This window comes from Solea senegalensis, linkage group LG12 (genome assembly GCF_019176455.1).
Source record: "Solea senegalensis isolate Sse05_10M linkage group LG12, IFAPA_SoseM_1, whole genome shotgun sequence".
Taxonomy (NCBI): Eukaryota; Metazoa; Chordata; class Actinopteri; order Pleuronectiformes; family Soleidae; genus Solea; species Solea senegalensis.
The window spans coordinates 24,580,399-24,592,890 of NC_058032.1; the positions used below are offsets into that span (position 1 = coordinate 24,580,399).

A 12,492-nucleotide genomic window follows, 5' to 3' on the forward strand; every position below is an offset into this window, starting at 1 on the left:
CTTCTTAATATTCAACGCTGCTCGTGCAGCGCATGTATTTTTTTATATTTTTAAGTTTCTATTCCGTTTTTTTTGTTGTCCAGTGTTGTTGTGATTGACAGCGGCAGCAGCAAAACCTCAAGAGAGAAAAAATCGACGAGTGCCGGCAATACACGCTTGAAGCAAATCTAGATATAGATAAGGATGAGGCGTCACCCTCGCATCACTTTAATTCATGGAAGCACCGATCCCTTCTTTTTCCACCGGGGAGGGGGTGAGAAAAATCCCTCGTTTCCAGATGCCCACACGCTTATAGAGTTCATACTTTTATTCCATTTCATGATAGATATATGAGTATATTACACCACCCCATCCTAAATTCACATTTTATATAGAATAATATATCTGTCTTCACACAAAAAAAACCCCTTAAAATCAAACACAAGACCTTTAAATAAGACTCTCCTTTAGTTTGTGTCCATCCGTCCAATCGCCCCAGAGTTTGTCAGGCGCCACCACAAAAGTTCTGTGTTTAAATTTTTTTTTTTCATCTTTTCATTAATATATTGCCACATTCATATATCATGCATTTTACTGCATTGCTATTGCACTGGTCCAGATTATTCAGGAGGTGGGAAAAGGAGAACAGGAAGAAGATCTGGGGCAAGAGAGGAGAACAAAGACGGGGGATGGGAGGGGGAAAAGCAATGAATATCTCAAATCGGGGTAGGGGTCAGGGAGGGTTTGAGGCAGAACCACGAAAAGCATCGTAATCCTCGAGCAAAAGAGGATGAAGGAAGAGGACGAGGAAAGGTGGCGTGGTTTGGTGTGAAGTCATCTCTCTTTATCTCCTTTTTTTGTTTCTTTTCCTTCTCTTTGCACCGTTTTCTCCACCTCCACCTCCACCTCAGCCTCCTCCGCCTCTCGACTACTGCTTGTGGATGTCCTCGCTGCGGATGATCTTGTAAGTGATCCAGTAGAAAATGTTAAAAATGAGGAAGACGAGCGGGAAGGCCACGCGGGACACTGTGTCGATGCGCTTGGCGCGGCCGATGAACAGCTTCTTCATCTCCTCGATGCTCTTCTCGGGCGCGGCCGAGGCCGGCGCGTTGTTGTTGTTGCCCTTGATGGCCATGCCGTCCTTGGCCTGCAGGCAGGCGGGGCCCATGCCATAACCGGGGAAGCTGAAGCGCCCCTCGCCCGTCTCATCCTCCTGCAACACAGGCCAAGACTCAGGCTGTTAGGAACCAGAGAAAGACGTTACTGTTGGAGGTGCGTGTGTGAGCGCATGTTTGAATGAATGAATGACGATGGAAAACAAACGGTGGAGTGAAAAATGGGACAACCAAAAACCTTTAGGGGGGAGTTTGTCTTTAAAAATGATTTTCAAGAAGTTAAATAAGACTAATTTCTGGTAAAATTAAAAAGGAACAACGGTGGATGTTTCCATCGTGGTACAATTCCATTTGGTTCAGTACGGTATGGTTAGGGTTAGGGTTAGCCATTGGTCAGTCTTGAGAACAGTAACTGTACTTGGTAGGCAGGGTGTGATACGTATAGTGTGATGTTATATAGGCTCAACGACAATGGACAACAACGAACGCGATATGACAGACAACAGGGAGAAGCTTGTTTCTTCTGCTAGGTTTTTAGTCCCAACACTAGAACTAGGCAGTCGCTCGTGTCCGAGCAGTAGTTCCATATCAGATCCTTTGGGCCTCAATTGTTTTGTGAGTTGAGGCTCGTTGGTTCTGGCACGAATAGCCTCCGTGTGAGTTTGTTTACGGTAGATTGCAGGTTACGAGCCTGAGACCCACGCATTTTGGGCACCCGCCTTCTCCAGCGGCACCATTGGGAATGGAGACGTGCTGGTTCTGGTTGGGTTGCTTGCAGCAAGCTGGCAGAAGAATTGATTACAGTCAAGGTCCGCCTAAAACCACGCCAGCCTGCCAGGTGTGGCTCTCATCCACCAGTTGCAAGACAACGGCCGTTGGAGACTTGAAGACCCTAGTAACCCAAGGGCCCACTCACTGACCGCGCTCCAGTCACAGAGTGAGTAGTAACGGTCACCTGTTGGGGTGCACTGATACCACGCACAACCTCCCCACTCTGCCTGGTTGCAGTTTAGTGTTTTATCCAGGACACAACAAGACGTCAAGCTTTGCATGTCTAGCTCCACCCGTACCGTACCATTACTCTGGTACCTTAAGGGAGGGTTACTGAAAAATGTTAATATTTTGGTACTATTCCTACGTAACTATGGGTAAAAACCGACCAGGTACATTTTTAAAACACGCGCCCCCTAGTGGTCGTATAAATAACAGCAATGTGGTACCTCAGGATTGATGCAATCAAGCTAGTAAAGCATTGAACTTTGGTGTGATCGACACAGGTTTGACTCTTATATTAGACTTTGTCACTGTCTGTAACTCACTGGCTTTTTTTTTTTTTTAGCTCTAACGCTAACCTTACTAACACTTGTGCCTAGTTGAGTTGTAATATTCTGCTAAAATGGGTCGTATTCAGGGTTTTGACCAAAAATGTATACCCACAGTGACAATTCAACACTCCACTATGATGTTAAGCTAAAGTTAAGGACAGTAGTTGCATTTTAGACAGCCAAAGTTGTTGGCTAAGGACAAGACAGAAGAAAGGATATATGGACTATCCACCAGGGGGCGACTCTGCCATTTGCAAAAATAACTTTTCTTCAATGGAACGTGATGTCAATGGTAAATTATGTTCACATTTAGAGGAAAATAGACGATAAAATACGATCTCTTCCAATAGGAGACTGGTGCTACGTGGTCTCAAAGTGGACTTTCCCGTAGACGTCCTGCTCTTTTCAAAGTGTCCTGAATGTCCTCTTTAAAAAATACGTTTTTTATTAAAAGTAGAAGAGATAAAAGAATGTGATTTATCAAGATCACGTCCCCAAAAAGAGCTGAAGACCAAAACACTGAGTGTGTTTATGTGACCTGTCGAGGAGACTGAAGGTGTTTGAATGGAGAGGATTGATTGATGTGTGTGTGTGTGTGTCTCAAGGTTATTGTGTTTGTGTGTGTGTAGTGTTTTCACCAGAACACGTTGAGATTATTAAAAACCTTGTCTCCACCGTCACCCTCCCATTTCATTACAGGAGACACAATGACTTCCTTATCTGGTTCATGGACTGTGTGTGTGTGTGTGTGTGTGTGTGCGTGTGTGTGCGTGTGTATCGTGTCCCTTCAAAAAGGTAAAACAACAACCATGAAATTAAAACTCAGGAGACAAAACGTCCTCCGATGACGACGACAAGCGTCCACGTTTGTTCTTGTGAAAATGCGTTTCCTGTGAGAGGAAGCGGGGCAGAACTATCAGCTAGACATCTCTCCTCCAGTGCATTGTGGGTAATAAAAACAGGGGGATTTTGTGATTCAGGGAAAGCAGCAGCAGCAGCAGGAGGACGAGGATGTTAACGACTGATGCTAAAAGCTCTGCGGCAAACACAAATCAAGCAGCCAATAAAAGAAGGCGCCTCAGCTCAGTACAGCTCAGTCCAGCATCTGTTCCCAACAGCAGATACACAATCAAGAGCCAATAATCACTAATACTGATGCACAAAATGACATAAAAATAGAAGAAACGCCCTTTAAAATAAAGAAATGTTACAGTTTATGTCTTTAAATGCTGTGTGTGTCCTCAGATACTGTGGGTGTCCATGTTTGTCCTCAGGTACTGTGTGTGTGTGTGTGTGTGTGTCCATGTGCGTCCTCAGATACTGTGTGTGTGTGAGACCACCAGGTAACAATCCATTTTTGGCGCCCGTGTCCCCGTTCTGTCCTTTCATCCACACCAACCCATTCATTACTGTTGATACACGTGTGTATGTACACGTGCACATGCATGCACACGCACACGCACACACACACGCACACACACACACACACAGATTGTGTGTCCACACACATTAGCCGCGATGCTAAGCGTCGACCTCTGTCCGTCCTTCAGTGAAGCTGCTAAACTGTTACAGATGCTCTGTTTTATTCTCTCTGTCATGTGATTAATGTGGAGGGAGGACGGACGTGAGGGGGAGGAGCAATAAGGAGGAGGAGGAGGAGGAGTGAAGAAGAGGAGGAGGAGGTGGTGGAGGAGAACACTTGGACATTTGTCGCGTTCATGTCTAATTAGAAATGTCCTCCATTATCACTGTGAGTGTCTGATATGAACATAAGAGACATGTCAGTGTCCTTTAAAGAGATGGTTCAGTTTATATGAGTCTTAATACCATGTCACCCCTCCCACTTAGCCCGACCCCTCTGTTTTGCATAATATTGACATGTGGGCGGGGCATGTCCTATTTCTCGTTGAGGTCGAGGTGAAGAGTGAAGTGTAAGATTTGAGATTAATGAGATTTTTGCCCACAAATCAAATCTGGAGACTAAGAGACTAATGTTCTTGCCACAAAGCGAACACTCAGGAACTGTGATGAAGAACTGTGAACCGTAGAGGGCAGCGTTACACGTCTCAGTGTACTGGTTAGCATGTGGTGTGGCTATGCTAACCACAACAAAGCATGTTTGCAGTCTCCATAAACTGGTCCACTAGTATTCAGGTGGTGAAGACATTTTGGGACGTGTCCACTGTCGTGTGTTGCAGAGAAGTTAAGATACAAAAAAAGCTAGCTGTAGCTAACATTAGCATGTTTTCTTGTTTGTTTTGTTGGAGCACTGCGTGTTAAACTGCCCCATTGAAGGACTGCCCCATTTCATGGACGTAGATTTGAACCAATTACACCATGTCTCTCAATTCCAAAGGGCAAAAGGAAAGGGTAAATATGAGAATTGGGACTGGACCCTGCTCTCTCCTCAATATCACTGACTTCAAGGTTCTTTCAAACATGTCATTTTCGCACGTGATCTGTGGAAAATGTCCAGAAAATTGTCATGAACGCAACAAAAGACAAAAGTTCACAGGAGAATGTCCACAACATTCAATTGAGAAACAAGATTTATACAAAAATTCAACTAGAAAACTGAAAGCAGAACTTCCTGAGAACGTCATGTGATAATGTACAACCCCTCCTGACAATTGCAATTGAAAATATCCAAACTCCAGAGCAGGATTTTAAGTTTAACTAGAGTGTAACCCTTTGCCTGATTTTGAAAAATGCCATAAAAGTGGGTTGAGAGCTGAGTTAGAGAGAGCGGGGGTGTGGTCTGGTAGTGAAATCTGACACTGACAAAGGCACTGATTGGACACATTAGAGTGGAGCAGCGACAAAAGAGCCAATGCAGTAGCTGGTGTTTGACCAGAGAGGGCGGTAGATACACCAATTTGAATATTCATCACCTCACTTTTCCTGTCAAAGTGTTGTTGAACCTACGTTGGCGTCAAAACTCAAAAGATGTTCAGTTTGCACTGCAAGAATTAGCCAATTATTCTTAAATTGCTTCAAAATAATCTCCAAATTTTGCTTGGGTAGAAAACTAGCGTGTATATCTGCAGCCACTAAGGACTGTAATGTTCCTTAAAATGAGGGAAAAATGATCAAAACCTTGACAAAATGTGATTCAATTGTACATGTTTGTAACAGCAAAAAGATTCTGTCATGTAAGAAATGTTGTTACTGGTAATTAAAGCTTCGATTCAGCTGAAATATCTTATTAAGACAAAGTTTAGATTTTTTTTTCTTAAAACGTAATTATTTTTCTAGTGAAAAGCCACTAATAAATAAAGATTTATTAGATTATTTTTATTTACCTTCAGCTAAAAAAAGGAAAAAAAGAATAACAAAAAAGGTACATTAGTGAGAAAGGATGATAAAAAGGCCAAGATATTAAAGAAAAATCTGAAACTGGACCGATAGAAGGAGGAAAAAGAGGAAAAGGTCCACTCATCCATCACACTTCCCTCCATCAGTTGAACCATTTCTATCTCGTTGATGAGATTAATCGAGCAGATTATCAGGACGCAGGGAGCAAACAGCGTGAGCTGCGCGATCGTCCGCCGCCGTCTCATCTGCAAATATTACCTTTGGATGGTTGTTTTTGGAAGAGCCACATTTACATAAAACGCCGCTCGCTAAACTGTCAACCCCAACTAATGCCGGCATCCGTCTCCTCCCTGAAACAGGCCGCCGGAGGAATTCCTTGCCCCGCGTTCCGCCTCGTGATTTCCCTCCAGAAGCAATTCCAGCACCAAGAAGGAAATATATTATACATTTGCCTTTGCTGATTCATTTTCTCCACCCTCCCTCCTCCTTCTCGTCTCTGCTTCTTGCTTCCATTCAGGTCATTTGAGGCTTTTTAGGACGTTTCAGTATCAATATGTCAGCGCTGAGTGGATTCTGTGGAGCTGAGGGGGAAAAAAACTGAGCTGTTTAAAGAAAAACGTCTAAACTTTCCGTCATAGCGATTCAAAGACGGACTAAATGACATAAATGTGTGGTGACATAAAATGTATGATTTAAAGCTGGGGTAGGCGGATTTCCAGTGAGGCGGTTGATACAAAAATGGACGTCATGATTCACTGAAGATCTACAAAAGATAAATTGTTGTTTTATGTTATAAATCAAGCAAAAAGTAGACACATTTTCTCTTAAATTTGCTTAAAAAATGAGTGGGATCGCCCCCTGATGGACAGTTCAAGAGAAAGTTTCAGACTTGGCTTCTCTTTCCAGAACGTTGGAGTATGTTAAGTATGTTTTTCAAATGTAAATTTTCCTACACCAAAAATTACAAGGTGGAGCCACAATTCTGAGGTATCAATCGATCAATCAATCAGTCAATCAATCTCAACCACTTTATAAACCCCTTGTAAATATTCTTGTAAAATATAACATACAGTATATCTTGCACTAAGCAAAGATAGATAAATCCAGTATGACCTATAGTACTTGCATTTTATATTATGATATTGTATATATAAAGTATTAGAAGGTGTAAAATGAGTCACTCCATTTTGCACAAATCTGCTCGTCAATTTTTGTGAACTGGCAATTTTGTACATGTCATATTCGATCTCTTCCTCCTACAAAATTAATGCCATCAACTTCAAATTCGGCCACATCACTCTGGACAAGACTGGGATTAAAAGTTACCAAAAGTGTCACATAGCATCACACGGTGTATGCGCTAGGGGCTGTGAAGGGGCCGTGTATATTTATGTCATAATAATGATAAATTATTGTGTAAAATGTATGCATAGTGTTTTACTTATTTTGGTATTTTACATGGAAATTTGTATGAGGATAAACTTTTGCTTATGTCTCATTACATGAGGTATTATCAATGAAATCTCCAGTGTCACATGTCAAACAGCGAGTGTGGTCCGAGCGTCGGCGTCGAGCTGTCAGTCTCAGAGGTCAGAGTTCGTCCAGCATTAAATCACAGATCTGTCTCCCACTGCTTCCTCAATCCTCCTGATCCCTGTGCTCTCTTATCTGCCTTTGTCCTTAAAGCTGCTCAACAGCCTGTGAGATCAAAGTACTTAGAGGTCGACGGCGTGTAGAGCCTCTCACCCTCTCCTCACCCTCTCATCACCCCCTCACCCGCTGCAAAACACCTAATCATGGCTAACAAGAAGATTATAGCTGATCAATCACAAAGCTGCTTTCTCTGGTAATGCTGGCGTTAAGTAGAAGTGCAGTGGCTGCAGAAATACTTCTCTTAGTGTACGATTCTTTTTCAGCCTGTGGACAAAACTGGGTCCACATCTGCGATAAATCACCAGCACGTTGAATCAGTAGGATCAACAACAATTGTTCAACCAAAAAAGACCCATATGGCAGTTTTGCCATCACAAATGTTTCATAGACAAAATAAAATATAAGGAAATTCTTAAATTTAGCTTAGCCGACTAAAGACTAAAGTTTCTTAAATTTTGGCCAGTTTTTCCTCATTTTAAGTCACTAAATTTACAAGCTAGAGTTAAGAATTCTAAACAAGCAAAATTTGCTTAATCCACAAGTCAAATCAATTTGAGAATATGTGATTTATTTCTAGTAGGGCTGTTTAATTGGAGTGTGTGAAAATATAAGATATTCTAAGGTATACATTTCAGCTTTTTTTCTCTTAAAAGAAGATAATTTGAATCACTTTTTTTTGCAGTGTATCACTTTGTGTGTGTGAAAATATAAGAAATTCTAAAGTATAAAGTCTTTAAGTTAACTTAAGAAGACAGAATTTCTTACAACCTTACATAATATATAACATATAATATATATCCTTAACCTACAAAGCAACATTACAGTGGCTGTAGATTTTTATTATAGTAACACATTTTCTAGTCAAGCAACATTTACTTTTACACTATTGGCAGATTATTTTCAACAAGAACATTTATATAAATTGAATAATATTTGACTTATTTCTAGTATAGGGCTGATTTACAGTGAGAGACAGTTCTTTACTCTTATACTTGAAACATGACGATCCTGGATTCTATCCGGCGTCTCTAATGTAGAACAGTTATTTTTCCTCGCGTCTCCGTCGGCACTGATTCTGACTCATTTGAATTCTTCTCATGCTAATCTTGAGACGACGACGACGGCGCTGCTGCTGCTGCTGCTGCTGCTGCTGCTGCTGCTTATTAAAGCAGACTGAAGGTTCGACTTCCCTTTGATTCCTAAAATGCTTCTCAGGTGGGCCGATCCTTCAAGGATGAACAACACTGCTGATCTGAGACGGCTGCAGTTGCCACGGCTGCCCAGCAGGAGGAGGTGTCACTCTGGACTCACAGAGGGTTCTCCCTCCCTCTCCCTCTCTCTCTCTGTGCTGCAGTATCTGTTTGACGCTCTCTCACTCTGTCTTTCTAATTAGACAGACTTGTGAGGCAGGTACAGCCTCAGTCTCATCTCTCTCTCTTTGTCTTCTTCTTCTTCTTCTTCTTCAGACTATCAGTGTCACTGAAGAATCAATAAAGCATCAGGGAAGAAACCACAGAAATCAGCACAACTGGGACTGAAGCCTCTGCTGCTGCTGCTGCTGCTGCTGCAGAGAGGACGACGTCCTCCCGTCCAACACTGATGAGAGACGAGCCGAAGCGGAGGCTGCGATGTAAAGCACCAGCACAGCCTGATTGATTAACACTCTACGACTGTGCTGACATTTCCCAGAAACGCTCGACTACAGTTTCCAGAAATCACAGAAGCACTTGGCCGTCGCTCGGCTTTAGCCTCCGCCCTCGATCAAACAAACAAACAAACAACAACAACGAATGCTGCTGCTTTGTTTATCAGAGCCATAAAGTTGTTATATTAGGATAATAAAGTGTTATAATCATAATATTACAAGAAATAAGCTGTAATACTAGGAGACTAAAATTGTAAAAATATAAAAAATAAAGTTGTAATGTTTTTTTAAGAGAAAAAGTCCTAATATTGCAAGAAAATAGTCATAATATTAGGCGACTAAAGTTGTAAAACTATAAATATGAAGTTGTAGTATTACAAGAATGAAGTTGTACTACGAGGAGAATAAAGCCATCATTTTTCATGAGTTAAAGTCGTAATATTGCAAGAAAAAGGTGTAATTTGAGGAGAATACAGTTGTAACATTACAAGAAACAGTTAGAATATCACACAAATGTAATCCTAACACTGCAAGAATAAAGTTGAAAATTATGAGACTAAATTTATAACATTAGGAGAATGACTTAACAATATTTGTTGTAAAATTATAACATATATAAGTCCTATTACTATTTTCTTTCACTGTTTTAGTGGCGTACGCCTCCATTCACATGACGTGATGATTAAATGAATCTATGCAGCCATTCACTGTGATGTCATACAGCTTCAGTTTATCAAAAATAATCATTATTATGTCATAAAGTGTTCTGTTGTTGAGCTGATTTTTCACTATGACGTCTGCAGACATGTAAACAATGCACATAGTTTTTAATTCATAAACATGAGCTGACACGTGTTTCTCTGGGTTGTAAATTCATCTTAAAATCACAGAAAAAACCTGCAGGACATTCAGCAGATTCTCCCTCTGTTTACTCACATGCAGCTCATTCATCACCGTAAACACGCAGCCGTAATCACAGGGAATAAAATCCCTGCAGGGGAATATTATTCTAATCCAATACACGCTAACACAGTTACATGTGCTAACCGTGCTAACTGTGCTGCCTCAGCCCCATAAAACACAACAGCAGCCTGTTTGTTCTGTCCTGTTGTTGAGGGAAACTCAAAATAAAAGCCTTATCTTTAAACTTAACCTCATCACAATTTAGTCCTTAACTTAACCACTTCCTTTTGCCTCATTAGGTCCTGCATTATATATGTAAATGTTTGTCCACCACAACAACTGCACATATATTTTACAACAATACCATTTACGAACTGTAGGGGGAAGCAGAGAGCAAATCCTACATTGTGTTACTTTAACTATACCCAGTTAATGACTTACCCTCACCTTATCCTTACCCACAACTCAAATCTTAGTCCCAAACTATTGGTTTTGTTCTCCATGAGGACGAGTGGTCCTGACAAGATCAGTGGTTATGCGCGGTCCTCAAGAGGCAACAAATACAAGAACACTCACACAAACACACGGATCTGTAATGGCTCCATGAAAAGACCGAATCTAATCTGCCTGAAGTACGTCAGTGTTTGTGTTCGCTGAGCAGAAACCCGGGCTCTTATTTTGTCATCAGACACAATCCTGACATGATTTTTCCTCAAAGTAACAAAGTAACAAAGCAGCAGAGTCTGCTTTTAACGCAGATCTTTTCTTCTCACAGTCTGGACCAACGTTTGAATTCTGACTGAATGAGAAAATCAATTTAGACCAAATCATTGTGAGCGTGGCTGAATGTGCTCTATTATGAGAACACACACTGAGAGTCAACTGTGTTTGGATTTTTCTCTCTGAACCAAACGACTCAAGGCTGAGAGAATTTGGACCGAACCTGAGCCGAGACAGACAAATATCTGGTACTTTCTCTGTTCATAGTTCCTCCTCAACGTGGGCGGAGTCATCACAGCATGGCAACACACAAACTTGAGACTTGTAAAGCAGTCGTTTTGGGTGTAACTGAATCATTAGAGTCAACAGAATGGCTCAGTACATCCTGCATGGTTGGAGCAACAGTCACTGAACGGAAATACCACTGAACGTGGTCGTGATCGGGCTCGCGATCGCTGGCTTTCAGCAGTGCTGTCTCTAAATGCACCAGACTCCTCTGTTAAATGTTGACATTTTAGACATTTCCTTTGCTAAATGTTGGAGATTAACATTTAATGTTTTCAGGATTTTTAAGTCTGTTTAACTTTGATCTACAGTTGGACGTTGTTGGCTTTGATTCTTGTGTCGGACGTCACGCTCATGACTCATCAGTGACGACAATCTCTGCCCAATCAGCGATTTGGAATTAGAAGTAGAATTTGGAATTATACATAGAATTTTGAATTAGAAGTAGAATTTGGAATTATAAGTAGAAATTGGAACGATAAGTAGATTTTGGAAATATTAGTAGAATTTGGAATTTGGAACTATAAGTATATTTTGGAATTATAATTATACTTTGGAACTATAAGTAGAATTTGGAATTATAAGTAGATTCTTTAACTATAAGTAGAATTTGGAATTATAAGTGTATTTATAATTCTTCTCGTAATATTACTAGGATTTTTCTAATATTAGGACTTAATTCTAGAAAGATCATTTTTTTCTCTCTTCAGTTTGTCCCTAATACTCTGTCGTAGTATTACTGATGAAAAAGCAAAAGAAACGAGCCGAGCTAGAAGTGTTTAATGGAAAAACACAATAAGGGTAAGTTGAAGCGACGCTAGCTTTTATTTGTGGTCACGACAGACAATAACAGTTATCGTTACATCCCGATAATATCGAGTTCTTAGTGACTGTTGATGCTGTGAAGCTGGAGGCGGTGAGGGCTGAACCTGACGGATGTTTCCTCACTAATGGACGACCGTGGATCACATTAGACCCACATTAGAGCGACTGTCCACTGAGGTTAATTAAGAAGGTGTGACGCCCGGGGGATCAGGGTGACTTCACACTTCACTGCTGGATTTATCTCACGGCTGCAGAGCAGCAGGGATTCGCGTCCACCATCTCAGGGATGACGCTCGTATATTTTATTCTTTCTTTTCCAGGCTTTGTTTTTGTTTTTGGTTGCTTTGCATAAATCCTGAGGAGCTAAATTTCAAAGTGAAGTGTTTCTACACTTTGAGGGATTCCTTCATTTGGCCCACATTATACTTAAGGCAGCCTCTCGGCAGAAAATCCTACTTCAAATGCAAATACCTCAAACTCCACTCTGTGTTTTCCCCCTCGTGATTCTGAGCAGTTTTAGCCGCAGGTTTGGACGTGGAAACTGAAAAGCTCCTTAAATATGCAGCTGTCAAACTGCCTGTAGTTAAGGTAAGGTCGGTTAAGGGACTGTCTGCATCATATGTGGAAAAATAAAGTACAAACGTGTACTTGACAACATCAAGCTACTTAAATCCTCTAATCCATTCACAAGTGTGTCATTCATTCAGTCATTTATTTGATTTTCAAA

At 41.1% G+C, this 12,492-nt stretch overlaps 1 protein-coding gene across 5 annotated transcripts in view; it reads right to left on the reverse strand.

Moving 5' to 3' along the window:
- Positions 1–250: 250 nt before the first annotated feature.
- The window catches only part of glra1 (glycine receptor, alpha 1), a 95,036-nt gene continuing 82,794 nt past the window's right edge, over positions 251–12,492 (reverse strand). For 3 of the 5 annotated variants that reach the window (XM_044040502.1, XM_044040499.1, XM_044040498.1), the window contains one exon: positions 251–1,216. In XM_044040502.1, the coding sequence (XP_043896437.1) occupies positions 908–1,216 (309 nt within the window). In that variant the 3' untranslated portion in view covers positions 251–907. The remainder of the gene's footprint in view (positions 1,217–12,492) is intronic. The other 2 variants (XM_044040503.1, XM_044040500.1) reach the window with 1 other exon arrangement.